The sequence below is a fragment of the Salvelinus sp. IW2-2015 genome, linkage group LG18 (genome assembly GCF_002910315.2).
Source record: "Salvelinus sp. IW2-2015 linkage group LG18, ASM291031v2, whole genome shotgun sequence".
Taxonomy (NCBI): domain Eukaryota; kingdom Metazoa; phylum Chordata; class Actinopteri; order Salmoniformes; family Salmonidae; genus Salvelinus; species Salvelinus sp. IW2-2015.
Window position 1 is genome coordinate 10,751,226 of NC_036858.1, and position 16,280 is coordinate 10,767,505.

A 16,280-nucleotide genomic window follows, 5' to 3' on the forward strand; every position below is an offset into this window, starting at 1 on the left:
CTGCTGGGTAGTAAGTATAACACCAAATAAACACACTTGGTTGAGACAATCAATAAACAGACTGGCAGTATTACCTCTTTATTGGTATGTTTATTAATAATTTCGTGGCACGGTGTCTTGCAAAACGAGCGTACTAAAGAGTCATGGCGTTCATGTTCTTAGTGCGATAGTCACAGACACAGCCCAGTGACTTTATTATATAACGATTTAGAGTGAAATCAATAGGTGGTAAATTAACGACTTAACGTTAAATCCATAAAGTGTAACGTTTGAAATGCATTTGGTTTCACAAATCTGATTAAAACAGACCCTGACATGTTCAGACCAACTATGTCCACTTGGTGGCAGCAAGGTACTTGCAGTGGTATCAATWTCCCAACTACCCAGATTGAAGAAGAGGACTCGCTGAAGCACACAATGCACTTCTGACAAGGGTAGTATCGCCTAAATCTTCATATCCTATTTGTTTAAAAATATAATAAGTCGTTGGAGAATCGTGCTATTTTGTGTGTATTTGAAGACTGTGGTCAGGGTAGATTTGGTTCGACCGGAAACGTCGGCAAATAACTTCCCCCTACACAGTGCATTATTGTGTGGGCCGCTGACGGAGTTGTTCTGCCAGGGGCTTGGTCGACACCCTTATCAATGGAACTCCAGATCGAGGCTTAAGTAGGGCCTTGAATAATTTCGTGTTTAATGACTGTTATGCGAAAACAAATTGGTGTAGGAAGAGACACATCGATAACACACGGATGGTGGGTGGCCAAACAGCGCCATATAACGTCAGTCTTGGTGTAAACAAAACCATTTTTGTGGATTAGTTAGGTCTTTTACGATAATTCAACCATTCGTATCGGGCCCATCGTCAGACTGGAAAAATTATGTTAGCTATCTTTACCCCCAGCTGCTGCAGGGTAGTTATTGATTTTGTACTAATCAATATTTCAGACGGTTTTTAAAGAATGCGTTTTACTCCAGTAACGTTGCCTACTCCGTGATAACTAGCTACATTGAGTTTGCAATACACATGCTAATTAGCTACCCAATGTTAGCATAATAAAGCACTTGAATACATATATCTATGTAGCATTAGCCTAGCTAGCAGCAAGCAAGTGGATATAATTCTCATGTATTGCTAAAGTTAGCTTAGCTACAAAAACAGTTAACTGTCTAGCTGCTTATAATAATTGTGTGGCTGCGCTAAATTAGTTAGCTAAACAGTGATATATGCTTTAAACTAGCAACACATATCTTACTCTGGTTATTTTCCGTGGCAGGTAGCTATCTATCGAGCTATTGTCCGTTTAGCTAGTTAGCAGTTAAGCTATCATTGGCTAATGAGTGATTTTAGCTAGCTCATTTGTCAGCTCGTGCCAACATTTTAATTGGAACGAGATGGGTTTGCTTTACATTTCAGTATTACATCAGTAAATGTAACATTGCTATAAAATACACGTTTTTGGGGAAAAACCGCTAACTACGCAAGTTAGTTAGCTAGAGTTAGTGATTTTGTTTACATACGCATATTTGGTTTTTGTCTTGCCAGCTAGCTTTTGAGACTTAGAATCAGCCATGTCTTGACAAAAGCTTCCTGGGGTTACTCCTGCTGAACAGTAATACCAACAATTCTGGAAATAAAGATAACATCTTAGTGCATTGACATGACAGTCAAAGTTCGCCGAGAGAAAGGCACAGATGCCATCCTGTCCGCAAAAGACGCTAAATAATAGACTACTATTAACGCCATTTTAAACAGGGGCTCAGTTGTGGGCCTGTGTTGGTGTTTCTTTTTGGTCTAAGGAAAGTGCCACCGTGCCGGATTTTTACAAGTGCCTTTGGTCAGACTGTGACTGGTGCTGATTTTTTGACATGGAAGGTCCGATTCGAAGTAGTGTGTTCAGACAGAGCCGACGCTCCCGTTCTCAACGAGACAGAGAGCGGCGCAGGAGAAGAGTAGACCTCGCTGTGCAGCGGGCCACATCGCCCTCCTCGGGCTCGGAAAGGGAGATTTGTGGATCAGGATCTGTACTCGGTCCTGGAGGTAAAGAATGTCGAACCAGCCCCAGACACAGGCCTCCTCGACGGAGGAAGCGAGTGTCGGTGTCCTGCGAGGAGGACATCATCGATGGCTTCTCAATTGCCAGCTTCATCAGCTTTGAGGCCCTGGAGGTAAGTAGCTGTATTTCCRTATGTGAGCACAATCTTACCCTGAACACAATACTCAGATATGATGGACTTCAACCTTATGTAAATAACATTTGGTCCTGGAATAAATCAGACTAACACACATCAACAGTTTTTGGAGGCACACAATGGTCTCCACAGAAGTGGATTGTCCTCCCTCTATCTCTTTGTCTTTACTTGGTCACTAGTTAGGCTAACATCCCCTCCAGGTGTGAATCAGTTGTGCATTGAACTTCTTACAATTCAGTTCATTTACACTTTGAACACTTAGGAGGAGCAATCCAATCAACAACCACAATGAAAGCCATTGGATACAATGATCTTCTCTGATGTGTCTTAACAACCTTAATTATTTGTGTACTCTAAGCACCCTATGTAAATACAAATAGCCTAGGTTATATTAAGGTTTAGGAATCTGCTTGACATTAGACCAACAATAACTAGGCTCGTTCTTCTCTTGAGTTTAAACCCCACACAATCCAGTATTTCAGGATACGTATTTGATYTACACTATATATACTAAAGTATGTGGACACCCCTTAAAATTAGGGGACTCGCCTATTTCAGCCACACTTGTTGCTGACAGGTGTATAAAATGGAGCACACAGCCATGCAATATCAGTTGCAACACTCACTACCGAGTTACAAACTGCCTCTGGAAGCAACGTCAGCACAAGAACTGTTTGTCAGCAGCTTCATGAAATGGGTTTCCGTGGCCGAGCAGCTGCACACAAGCCTAAGTTCACCATGAGCAATGCCAAGCGTCGGCTGGAGTGATGAATCACGCCATCTGGCAGTCCGAAGGGACGAATCTGGGTTTGCTGGATGCCAGGAGAATGCTACCTGCCCGAATGCGTAGTGCCAACTGTAAAGTTTGGTGGAGAAGGAATAATGGTCTGGGGCTGTTTTTCATGGTTTAGTCTAGGCTCCTTAGTTCCAGTGAAAGGACATCTTAATGTTACAGCATGACATTCTAGATGAGTCTGTGCTTCAAACTTTGTGGGAACAGTTTGGGGAAGGCCCTTTCCTGTTTCAGCATGACAATGCCAGCATGACAATGCCAGCATGCACAAAGCGAGGTCCATACGGAAATGGTTTGTCGAGATCGGTGTGGGAGAAATTGAGTGTCCTGCACAGAGCCCTGACCTCAATCCCATCGAACACCTTTGGTGTGAATTGGAATTCCAACTGCGAGCCAGGCCTAATCACCCAACATCAGTGCCCGACCACACTAATGCTCTTGTGGCTGAATAGAAGCAAGTCCCTGCAGCAATGTTCCAACATTGAGTAGAAAGCCTTCCCAGAAGAGTGGAGCCTGTTATAGCAGCATAGGGGGTTGGGGGCATATTAATGACCATGATTTTGGAATAAGATGTTTGATGAGCAGGTGTCCACATACTTTTGGTCATGTAGTGTAGCATGCTCTGGGGGCAGTTGAATGGCAGCAATCCAGTATCCATACTTTAGACAACCTTCAAAACTGAGTTGCTGAAACATGCAATATCATTGTAACCAATCTGAAATCGTGTCAGGGCAAGTCATCACTGACTATGCTATTAATTTCTCAGTCGAGGCTTCATTTGTTTTTTGGCCAATTAAATGTCGGTGGCAAGAAGGTCCTTGGTGGCTATCAAGGCAAGGCATGAGCTGCTTAACTTGCGTGCAAAATTCTGGGAAATACTAGGAAGTCAATCAAATCGTTGTCATTGTTTCAGTAAACCTAACATGCTGACCACACCGCTCGCGTGCGTGGCAAAATAAGTGTACACATACATCAATCATTGCACCCACACTGTTCGTGCGCCTCAGCAAGCGTCTGCGTGGCCAGGCGCTAAAATAGAAATAGGTTCTATTTGTGACACAACGCGCTGTAAGTCCGTTCTCTCCCATCTCCTCAATGGTTTTTAAGAGCATATACCCACGAGCCATCTCCTCATTGGTGTTTAGGAGCATATACCCACGTGGGTGATATGAAAGATGAACTGACGTCCTCACTCCAGTCGGTTGTAGTAATGCACTGTTAAGTTGGTTGCCAACCGCCATATAAAGTCCAAAGAAGTAAAAAAGAAGCCTGAGGAAGGTGACAAAACGGTTACCTGAATTCCTTTCTCATTTATGGATTAATTGTCAGAGTAGAGGACCTTGTGCATTTCAGGTAAAATAACAACCCAATGTTTATATACCAGAACAAATTAGCTAGCAACAGCAAGCTAGCTAAATTGKCATAAATGTTTAATGCTTTTCGATCTGTCCCCAAATTAATATAATTGGTTCAGTTTTTGTTTTGATATTTCAACCTGCGTATCCTGATCGTGTCTGGTGTAGGGGTACAAAATCAACATGCGCACGCAGGCGTCCGGTTTGATCAGCTTGTAACAGTTTTGTACCACTTGTTTAACACTGCGATGTATCTTCTATCAAGATGGACTGCTCCATGAAGCCTAACCAACGTGCCGCCATGCTCATGGGAAGGGGGAGCAAGAGAAAGAGGGGCCCAAAGGAGAACGGCAGAGGGCTCGTCTCAGAGCCAGAGGAAGGGGCCCTACCCAGCTTCTCCCGCAGCTGTTGTAATAGGAACAGAAAGAAGAGAAGAAAGACAGAGGTGAAGGTAAGCAGCACACCGGCGGTATGGTTGCCATGCTATTGCGACCCATTTGTCTCTTGTTTTTGGGAAATAGCTGGCCTGTTCATCTCAAATATTTAGACTGAAGTCAATTCAAACCCTTTAATGGCCTTCAGGGCTAGTAGGAGCACTGGCTGAGTAACACTTAATAGTGACAACTTATAGCAAAGTGTCGGCCGAGCGTCAAATGGAACGATGGGGATTTATTGACTCAAGGTCAGACAGACATGAAGATTATTTCAGGTTGCTAAATACCCGGTCGATGGGGAAACTATATTTAGAGTACGACTGCTCTTTGACACTGGATTTTCAGGTGTTATGTATCCCAACCTAGGGAACGGCTAGCCTACACAGTATAATTTGGAAATTCAAGGGTGTTTAGTCCTGAAAAAGTCAGTCAAAGAATGTGAAGGTAAGAATAGCAACTCAATAAAACCATCTGCAAAGTTGAAGCCAAGGGACCTCCTCAAAACTACTAGGCTGGGAGTTGCAGAAGAAGTACAAATTGATTCTGGAAAGGCTTTGACGTCTGAACTATCTCAGGATACAGATCCTGCATAACCTGTAATGTCCCACCTGCTCTGCCTAAGGCTTGGGCCAACATTTACATTTATGTTGAAGGTGAATACCACCTATTTTACATATTAACTGTGAGAATTTGTTTAGGTTGGGAGCATCCTCTTCTTGGAGACTGGCTACATTGTAAGTTTCTTTATACTTCTAATTGATACAGTACTTAAGCTGTCCATAGGACAGTGTTTCAAATGTTGTGGCACATCTAAATGTAGCAATTTTTATTTTTTATTATTATGGTTTCTTTTAGTGTGACACAGAGAGCGAGTCAGCAGATAAGGTAAGATAAGATTACTGTATAAGATAAGATTCATTTTTGGAGTTGCACTATTGTTCCTGCCTATTGTTAGGTTTAGATTTACCTACTGTGTTTTTCCTCTCYTCCCCCTAGGCCTCTGACAATGACTTGGAGCCAATGTTCACTGTTAGCACCAGGAAAGGTAAAATGCTGTTCTCTCATTCCCATAGTTCTCTCATTCCCATGCCGTTGCTTTATAATTATGCTCTTGTCATTTGGTGACTTTTGTTTTCAGTGTGCACTCATTGATTKATTTTTTTATTCAGTTTTGTAATTTTCTTTTTTCAGAGGGGGGTTGCGGGTACAAAAACAATAAAATGAATGCATACAAAGAACCCATGCCACCTCCCCGCATCCTCTACTCCCACCCGGAAACCATGCCCCCGCCCACCACAGCATGCCTCCCACCCCTTACCAATCCACCCAAAAACCAGGATTGCTTATTTCTCCACCTATCCATTCCCCGTTTCTCCACTTATATTCCCTTCCCCCGTACCACCCCTTCCCCGTGGGCCTGAAAGCAAAGAAAGTAACAATAGTCTATATAAATATATATAATTGGTTTGAAGGTGTTGGGCTTTAGCTGAGATTGTTCTTTAGAGTCAAGTATATTTGCCCAGGCCTCAATTGCTCCTTGACTATTACCATTCATTCTCACTGACGATAATTCTGTTTGAACTTCTAATAGTAACTGTGTTCACCGGTTAAATGGGAGGGATGTGGTTTTTGGCAGTGCTGCCTGCTAGCATTATTCTTCTCTGATTTGAGAGATTCAAGGAACTATAATTGTTAAGTAACGTAATAGATGGAGGCATTGAATATTTGAATTCGTGTATTTTGTAGTTGGTCGTTCGGATTACGGGATGCGAAGGTCAAGTTTTTCCATATTCTTTTCCAGTTAAAGGTTCAGATTCAATTAGATCTGTGGACCATACTTTTTTAATGACTAGCTCAGAATATGATCTTTCCAAAAAGGTGTTTATATATTATAGTGATCAGTCTTTTCGAGAGCCGAGAGAATTTATTTATAAATTCCATTATTGGATGTTTCGGTAGGTGGGTTTCCGAAGGGCATAGCATAGCTGATCTAAATTGTAAATATTGAAAAAAGGAGTTGCCTGGTAATATGTATGTATCTTTAAAATGGAATCTTCTCAAACCATTACTGTCCATGATATCGGTAAGGGTACTGAGTCCACATTAGGACCATTGGGGTGAAACAAAGTATGCACTCATTTGAAATTATGCAGTGTTTTTTTTTCTCGCCCTTTAGTTATGGAGCCTATCCCTGTGAGTGTTGCCTCTTCTATGGGCAACGGCTGCCCTCTACTACCACTACCAGGCCGCTGTGGCCTCTCGCGGCTGGCGGTCACCCCACGTGTCTCTGGCCTGGAGCGCAGCCAGGAGAGGAGCCTGGAGCCGCCTTACCCCGAGCCCCTGTCTACCTCCTTCTCCTGCCTGCCGTCCCTCTCCCCGGCCACGGTCACACGGCCCGGCCAGCTCAACGGCGGCAGCAGCAACGGCCTTCACCGCCCCCACCACGACCCCAGCCCGCCGCGCTCCAAACACAAGCCCTTCCTCACCTTCCCTGGGCGACACCCATCCATCTACAGCATGGGCATCAACAACAGGTCAGTCACTGGTACTACCAGGTCTGCTTAGAAGTTCGCACTATTACTTCTGCTGTAAAAACAACTACTTCCACTTCCACACCGTTTTGGACAGCTGAAGCAAACACGCATTTTCTTCAGGAAATGTACCTTTTTTTCTAGTCTAAACTTGTTTTCACTCTCCTTAGGAACGGTACCTCAGTCAAACCACAATCCTCTTCTGCTGCTTCTTCATTGTCGTCTATGCGACCCCCAACTCCCTCTACCGGTATGTCGATGTCCCTCATGAGAGGTCCAGGGTCGTCAGGATCTCTACGCCCCCCTTCGCGTTCCGGCTCCCTGTTCACCACCTCCCCTGGGCTTCCCCCTCCACCTCCTCTCCTCACATCCCACTCAGGAGCAGGTACTGTACAGTTGGCACCAATGTTTAGTGCTATTTTTTTTTTTTATCCCACAGCCTCAGTCAGATCGTCAACCATAATTGAAAATGTTTGTGTTTTCTTTACCAATCAGGTCTGCAATTAGCTTCCTATGGGTACATGGACAGTCTAATGTCACAGTGTAGTAAAATMAGTTCTTTGTTTCTGATTTAATAATAATTCCATTCTGATCTGTCTGTTCCCCTACTGTAGAACAAGACCTGCTGCGCCAGGGCRTGAACTCTCACTTCCTGGCTTCGCAGGACCGCGAGGGCCGCCGGAGCGTCCCTGGGGCTGAGACAAACGGTGGCGGGCCAGGCCGCTCTACTCCCGGAGGTCCGTCGGGGGCCAGCTCCAGTTCGGGCTCCTCAGGCCGCTCCTCCCAGACCAGCGTCCAGCCCCTGGCCTTCCAGTTCCACCAGCACAACCACCAACACCAGCACACACATACACACCAACACTTCACCCCCTTCCTGCACCCCAACGCCTCCGCACCACCGCCTCAGCACCTGGTAAGAGATGACATGCTACCCTTCTCACATTGGGTTTCATAGAGCAGCTTCTGRCTTGAAATGCCAYTGTTGGCATGTAACGTACRACTTTTTGTATTCATCTTTTAGTTTGATAAGTATGGCAAGATGGAGGGGCTCTACAGAAACACTGTGAGTTTATGTTTACATGCTCCAGAATTGGTGTGTTTGTTTATACATTTGAGGTGGATGTTGAGATGAACGTGGTAGGGGTCTGAGGAGTGTCGTTTTAACCAGCCTCTCTGTGTGTATGTGTGGCTGGCTGGTGTAGTTCTTCCCACAGTACCCTGCTCCCTCAGTGCCAGGCATCCAGCCTGTGCTTCCTCCCACTGGGCCCTTCAGCTCTCTGCAAGGAGCCTTCCAGCCTAAGGTGAGTGGAGCTTTCGCTACATTTCCCTGAGAGATTGTCCTTTTACAAGTCAATGGATTATGATATGTTGTTGTGTCTAGATGAAGAACCATTTGCTGTGTTTTGATACAGCCTCTTGCCCCCCAGAGAACGAGTCCTGAGATGACCGCTCGACTGGGGGGTGTGCCTCACCACCTGCAGCCCAAAGACCCCAGGGTAAGATGCTCCGTATAACTATGACATTATAGAATATATCATGGCAATGGTTACAACGGAAGCTTGTAGTACAGGATTGAGTTGATAGACGATACGCGTGCCTATAAAGGCATTATGTGCGAAGACTTGGGCCTAGTAGTCAGTGCAGGAATAAGTGGACAACAATTAGCAAACAGTTGGCTAGAGGTTCCAGTACAGTCAAATWATTTTCCTGTGTTTTATATATATTTCCACACTGAGGTTGGAATGATTTTATTAAATTATTATAATGCCCTTTTAGTGTAAGAGCTGTTTGAAAAGACCACCTGAAATTTCTGCCTGTTCGGGTTGAATGGAGTTTTAGCCTTTCATGATGACATTACCATGTGGTAAAWTAGTTAATAGAGCAATAAGAATGAGTTTGAAACTTCTGCCAATGARAGCTAATTATCTGTTTTCCCCCTCCCCACTCAAACCACTCCCAGACAGCCATAGCAAAATTCTTGCTCGAGAAATTGCTCTTTGCTAAGAAGCTATTTGTTTCTTTTTGACCATTGTTTTCAATTAAAATCACAGCAAGGTACTTAATTGTTACCCAGAAATGATTTGATATTGTTATAATAACGGCTGCATTGGGCCTTTAACAAACATGGTTTACTACTCCTTTTTGTTTTTTAGCTAACTGATCCATTTGGGACATCGTTGAAAGTCAGTAATGTAAGAAAAGTCGGCTGCTTTGTCAGCCCTTGAATACATTTTTWAAAAGTGTTATGATACTGTCACTGTTCTGTTGGTGTTCCTACTAACTCTTGGTCAGATTCAAAACTATTAGACTAAATGCCCTTGCACACCAAGTCTGACTTCTTCTCTGACTTTTGGCACACCTACTGTGAAACTCTGCAACTTTCCGTCATTACTCATTTTGGAATCAGAAGGATTCTGATATTTMTAACATTTTTTTTTTGTCTCTGAAAAATAAACTGACCCATAATTTGTTTATTAATGCTGTTTGCCTTACTTAACTGTACTTCTTCCACCATACTCACATTCATGCTATGCCAGACAAACATTTCATACGGCAGACATTAACACCATTGCATCTGACTGTGCAAAGGCCTTAAGTCTTAATGCAAGCTAAACAGGATCACAGTCAATCATGTGTTTTTGAATACACAGAAACCAGGGAAGTGGTGTGCAATGCATGTACGTGTGGCATGGATGATTCTGAGCCATCAGAAGAAGGTGAAGGTAATGACTTGTGAAACATTTCTCACTTTTTAAATGTTTTATTATTTGACTTCATTCTGATCCAATCTGTATTAGAAAGTATTTCGGGGAAATTCGACCACTCAAACATTATCAGATGTCAATATAAAAAATCGTAACAATATTGGTTTAGTTGTCCATGTTTATTGAAAAAGCTATTTGCAATTGCTGATCTGTAAACAATATTCTAATCTGCTCCTATTATATGTATTATCTGTAAATAGTTCTCTAACGTTTTCTGCATCATACTGCCCACCGACTTGTTTTCTTTCTTTGATTGCCTGCCATTTAGGGGCCTACCTTCCACTGCCCTCATCTCACTTGACAAATGCTATGGCCATTGCATTGACTAACCACCACTCCCCTCTTTCTCAGCTGATGCAGGCAGATCCRCACAAGCTGGACTTCCGTAACGAGCTGCTGGCTCGTCTTCCAGSGGCCGGGGGTCTGGGCCCTCTGGGGCCCCTCGGAGGTGGCCTTCCATCTGCCCACGACCTGAACCGACCTGCCAGCCTCTTCACAGCTGCTGGTGGGTGCTTTTGTGGTCTTGCCAGATATGTTCGAAGAAAAGGGGCAGCAATTGTTTGCACCATAAAGAGAGAACTATGGGCTGTTCAAAAACCACAGGAAAAGAGAAAAGATTCCCTGACATTGCAAATAGTTAGTAAATTGTTTATAGTTTTTATTATGGATAGTGGATTCATCAAATTTGGCATCTGATATGTGCAATGTTTAAAGGTCATGAACAGTCAATCATGTTTTTCATGAAATGGGATYATATTTGAAGGAAACCAGTATGATGACCGACCTGTGAAAATTACTGTTGCTTCTACATTGATAAAGTTACGGGTTCGCTCCCCCATGTCAAACACTTGGATTCGTTATTAAGGGGACATCACCTGAACTCTCATTTTAATACACCAATGGTAACATGATATTCACGTACCTAATTTAAGTAAGTACCGCCTTGTAACCAACATCGGAGAAGGCATGTTTGCAGAGGGACTTGGTTTATATAGCTACTCTACTGGTGCCAAAATGTCACTGTAGGGTGCTAGCAAATGTAATTAAACGTTTACCCTTTTCATTGATGGCAAAGATACTTGTGTTTCCCCTTTCATCTATGTSTGGTGTTAACTAGTTACTGGCTAGCTAGGTCTTCAGATAGCATTGAACAAAAGGAGGGGGTCGTTAAAAATGCAGACGCAGTTGTCAACACATCCATCAGTGCTGCTGTGAAATGCTCCACAAGAGACATGCCAAACGGGAGATGTATATTTTTGTTATGATCGAATTGATGCAATTTCACTGAGTTGCTTTCTGTGTCACCAAATTCGCTTGAGGATTTTACTGCAACATTTCTCACTGCATCCAAGTTGCTTGGCATGGGCGTTTCGAAGAGCTGTCAGTCAAGGCGAGCTCATGAATATAAGCTCCCTGCCCACTCAGCCTGTCTTTTCAAACTTCTTAGTTAGCTATATGAGAGAAAGTACTTTTCAGAATGACTGAGTACCTTTTTAAAGTCTTATGTAGACGTGTGCATATTATTTGACATTTTGGTGTGTGCCCCCTTTTCCCTCAGGTGGAGTCAATCCATCATCTCCTTTCATCCCACCATCAACGCCCCACTCATCTTTCCTCACCCCAACTGCACACTTAGGTAAGAGACTGCTTCAAAGGTCTTATCTGTGCCACTTGCACCCTTGGTAAACAATTCTTATTTTGATACACCGTCTCAAGAAACTGCTTTGTTTAGCATATTCACAGGTCACTGAAACACTGTATTAGCCTAGATAATCAATTGAAGCATAGTAACTTTAGAACATGCGACTAAAGTAGATTGTGCTCCAGTGAGTCTGAACACAAATAGTGAGTATTGCCAGAGGTTTGATGCTGTAAGGTTTGTGTGCGCTTCAGTCCTGATGTTTATATGCGCATGTGTTGCAGACCCGTACGGCCGCTCACCTCCGTTCGCACCTCTCGGAGCCCTGGGCTCTGGTGCCTTCGGGGGACTGGGCAGCCCTACACTGGGTGAGTCACCATTTCCTTCCTCAAAAAGGAACAATCGTTTGTCCTTACTCCTTGGATAATAATTTGTACTGTCTACTGAAATGACTAACATTACTCCAACGTCTTTCCGTCTCTAGCTAACAGCTCAGTGTTTGGCCACAAGGAGCCTCCTGCGGTCGGGGGCTTACCCAACCCTCATGACCCATGGAACCGGCTGCACAGTGGGCCTCCCCCATTTGCCGGCCCCAGCTGGGCCAAGGGGAGTGAGAAGAGGGATGAGCGGGACCCGGGGAAGGACATGGAGAGGAGAGAGATTATTCACATCAAAGACGAGAAAGACCGGTGAGAGACAACGGCCTCACTCAAACATATTTCATCAACCTAGTTCCTAAATATGTTGTTTGAACTTATCTTTCTATAGTAGTTTTCTGTCTGATTCGGTTCACGTTACTCAACACATTTTTAATGCTGTTTTTGATTTGAGTGCTTAATTGGTATACCTCTCCCCGCAACCACTGATCAACTTCTATCCTCTTTTTCAGAGACAATATGCTATATGGTCGTCAACCTGTGCGGATGTCTCCGGTCGCCCCGGCCCTCAAGCTCCAGCAGCATCGCAGCAGCACCCCTGTCTCCCACATCAACGGACATGGGGGCCCCCTGGGAGGCCCCAGCGGTCTCACTGAGGATCTGACACGCAGAGATGGAGACAAAAGACTGCTCCTCTCAGTCTCCTCCAGGCCACCTCCTCTAGGCCCTTCATCCTCAGCAGCTACAATAGACAGAGACAGACCTCGCTCCTCCTCTTCCTCTGTGCTGACGACTCCTCCGCCCTCTGGACCCGGCGCCCCCTCCCCCTTGGATCTGTACCCCCGTCAGCAGCCCGCAGCGCTGCACGGCCTCCACAGCGAACCCTCTCACTCATCACAGAGAGAGGGAGGCCCCCATGCCTCATCCTGTTCCTCAGCCACGGTCACCTCTCTGTCCCAGGGCAAGAAGCCTGACCGGACCAACACCCCGGTGCCCAAGCCTCCCCCCCTCTTTCCCCCAGTCAAGGTCAAGGAGGAAAGGAAGGAGGAACCAGAGCTCGTGCCAATCTCCTTGCCACCGCCTCTGCCCCCCAGCCACAACTACGATCGGCCCAACAGCCGCCCTCACCACCACCGTTCCGCCACCCCCTCTTCTCGCTCTCTGACTCCCACACCCGGCTTGCCCCTGCCTCCTCCCACCCCGCACAACCCTCACCATCACCTCTCCCTCCTGGAGCGCTCCCGAGCGCAGGCCGCCATTGAGGCTTACCTGGGGAGCACACAAGGGGGTGGGGGGATTGTAGTGGGTCCAGGGGGGGAGAGGTTCTCCACCCACCCCCATGGCCCACCCCAGGGGCACGGCCAGCACCCCCACAGCTTCCAATGGGACCCATGGAGGGAGCTGGCTGCCCAACAACAGCAGCAGCAGCAACGCCGAGAGGCCATGGCCCTGCGTTCGGACCCCCACCTGGCGCTGCGCTCCGACCCCCACCTTGCCCGGCTGCTCCAGGCCCAGCACGCCCAGCGCTTCCTGGAGGCCGAGAGGGCGGCAGCCTTGGCAGCAGCTGTGGCTGCCAACAACCCTCACCACCACCCTCCTACCTCTACCTCCTCGGTCCGCCAGGAGTTTGGCCTGATGGCCCACCACTTTGACCGCCCTCCCCAGCTGGGGCCCCCAGGTGGCGGCCTAATAGATGAGCAGCAGCGCGCCCAGATCCTAAGGGAAGACTTTGAAAGGGCACGCTACTTCGGGATGCACGCTCACCCGCACCTCTCGGGCTCCCACCACCCACCGGGTTCTCACGCAGCCCACCTGGAGCAGCTGCACGCCGGGATGCTCTCCCACTCACATCTCCATCAGCCTGGAGCCTCCAACTCCTCGCCCCACCACCCCGGCCTCTACTCCCGCCTGGGGCCTCTCCACACTCACCACGTGCCTAATGGCATCCTGGCCAAGACCCCTGCTGGCCTGGTGGGGGCACTGTCCGTAGGCGCCCCCCCTCCGCTCATTCCATCTGTGACAAGCAGGTCTTCCACCCCGACCCGTAGACTGGGTGGGCCGGGGGACTTGGCACTGTACAGCTCTCACAAAGAAGGCGAGTCCAGATAGTACAGGAACACACCGGAGGAGTAGTAGGGAAATGTCAGGATTACTGTGCTGCTCTCACTGTTTCCTGTAAGATGGAACACCTTTTAGGAACTACTACACACAGCTTACTCAGGCTCTAGACCAATCACGGTCTCAACACCCCCAAATGGTATTGCTGGTTGATTGGGTCGAAGGCGGTGAAGGGAAGGGATACAGAGATTTGTCAGGGTGACTCGGTACATTTATCCACAATGGTTCTATCAGTGCAATTTTAAGGTACATCCTGGTGTGTTATTATTTTAAGGTTTGTTTTTTCCATATGAGAGATATATACAATAATGATAGCTGTATGAAGAGGCAGAGGCTTTTCCAATTGAATATGATCAGGTTTGACGCAAGCTTTTTCAGGTTGGGTAAGATGAACTCCTAGAGAGATGTGCATATTTTGTACATGTGAATGGTTCATCCTCTCGTTCTAAGTAATGATCTATAAATCCCTCATGTTGGGCTGTTTTCTGGATGAGAGCTGAAGAATTATGGTAGAACATAGCGCTGGGACGATACCAAGGGGCAACATTTTTCCATGGCCAAAATTAAAACACACAGCAGACCAAACTCTTTGGTCCGTTAAAAACCTGCCATGTGTAAAATATTGTGTGCTATAGCTTGGAGATAATTTTTTGACTCTGGATAACAACAATGTTTGTTTCTAACATTTAGGGCTATTTGTCTAAAGAAGTTTAATCCGCTTCGTGTTTTGTTTTCTTGCCACGATACTAACGAGTATCATGACACTGGTATCGTCCTGGCCCTAGTAGTATATTTCTATGGTTTTCTTTTTTTGTGTCCTCTGTTATTGTGAAAAGACTGTAGATTACCGATGAAACTTCTGAAGATTCTAAATCGATAAAGAACCATACGCTTCTGTACTTCGGTTCTCCGCTCCTCCCAAAAAATGACCCGCTCCCCTCAACTTCACCACTCCTCTGTGCTCTATGAACCTCTGTTCCAGCTCTTGTATTTAAAATAATGATGTTATGAACTGTGCGGCCACGGTGGACAATGTCTAAAACTGAAACTTTCCCATTCACCTTTCTGACTCGACATTATGAGCAGGACCAGTAGTCTAGTGAAATTGCCTTTGTAATTATTATTATTATTATTGTTAACATTAATTATCTTCTATAATGATAATAAATATATTCACTGTTTTTTATGTTATTTGTCAGTGTTTTCAGGTATCACGAATGCACTCCCCTGTTAGTAACAAATTAAAGTTGTTCCAGATCAGGCAGTAAAAGTTTTTGTATGACTGAGAAAGGAAATGCTTGTGAACGTGAGTAAGACGCAACCATAAAAACCTCTGGCCTCTTCATGGATCAGATCTTTGAATACACTGAGGGAGCTTTGTGTTTGTGTCACATCACATTTTGGACTATGAACGCCTGCCGGCAAGTCATTTTCACAGGGATGTTCAATGAACAGATAAATTATGTACGTGGAAGAATGGGACATCTACTGGACGATTGAGAACATAATTCGTAGACTTGTGCGTACTACACATGACTGGACTGAGAGGAGGAAAATACATTTGGGTCGATTATTTTAAGACCATTTTATACCTTTCAAACCCCTTCTAGAGACCACAAAGATGAATTATTAAATGAATTGTTGGTTACTTGATTGTGTGGGTCTTGTTTGTTCTGGTGCCTAAAAGAGTTCATCCACTTATTTTATTTAACAAAGCAAGTCAGTTAAGAACAAATTCTTATTTACAGTGACGGCTTAGGAACAGTGGGTTAACTGCCTTGTTCAGGGGCAGAACGGCAGATTTTTACCTTGTCAGCTCGGGGATTCAAACTAGCAACCTTTCGGTTACTGGCCCAACGCTCTAACCACTAGGCTACTACATGCTGCCCCCTGACCACATATACTTAGATGTGATCATATTGTTATTCTTCATGCTTTCCAGACAATGTTAATTTGGAGAGAGCATACAGTGTGGATCTCCAACTCTGACCTTGGAGAGCAGGACTTTGTTCCGTCCCAGCATTAACACTTTAAGTAGTGAATGGTGGGCAACCACCTAGTTCAATTGCAACATC

The 16,280-nt window shown here is 45.4% G+C and overlaps 1 protein-coding gene across 4 annotated transcripts; it reads left to right on the plus strand.

Moving 5' to 3' along the window:
- The first annotated feature begins 369 nt into the window (after positions 1–369).
- On the plus strand, positions 370–15,853 carry fbrs (fibrosin). 4 transcript variants are annotated; one of them, XM_024007456.3, is made up of 18 exons: positions 370–2,169; positions 4,607–4,792; positions 5,474–5,509; positions 5,631–5,660; positions 5,772–5,820; positions 6,952–7,309; positions 7,477–7,691; positions 7,921–8,219; positions 8,328–8,369; positions 8,509–8,607; positions 8,719–8,802; positions 9,460–9,498; positions 9,958–10,029; positions 10,423–10,576; positions 11,630–11,707; positions 11,995–12,078; positions 12,195–12,399; positions 12,600–15,853. In XM_024007456.3, exons 1-18 carry the CDS (start codon positions 1,870–1,872, stop codon positions 14,194–14,196), a joined length of 3,927 nt encoding a protein of 1,308 aa, XP_023863224.1. In that variant the 5' UTR covers positions 370–1,869; the 3' UTR covers positions 14,197–15,853. The 4 variants fall into 4 exon arrangements, with proteins under 4 accessions (XP_023863224.1, XP_023863225.1, XP_023863226.1 ...); XM_024007457.3 differs by having other exon boundaries at positions 8,734–8,802; XM_024007458.3 differs by lacking the exon at positions 9,460–9,498 and having other exon boundaries at positions 371–2,169.
- The last annotated feature ends 427 nt before the right edge of the window (positions 15,854–16,280 follow it).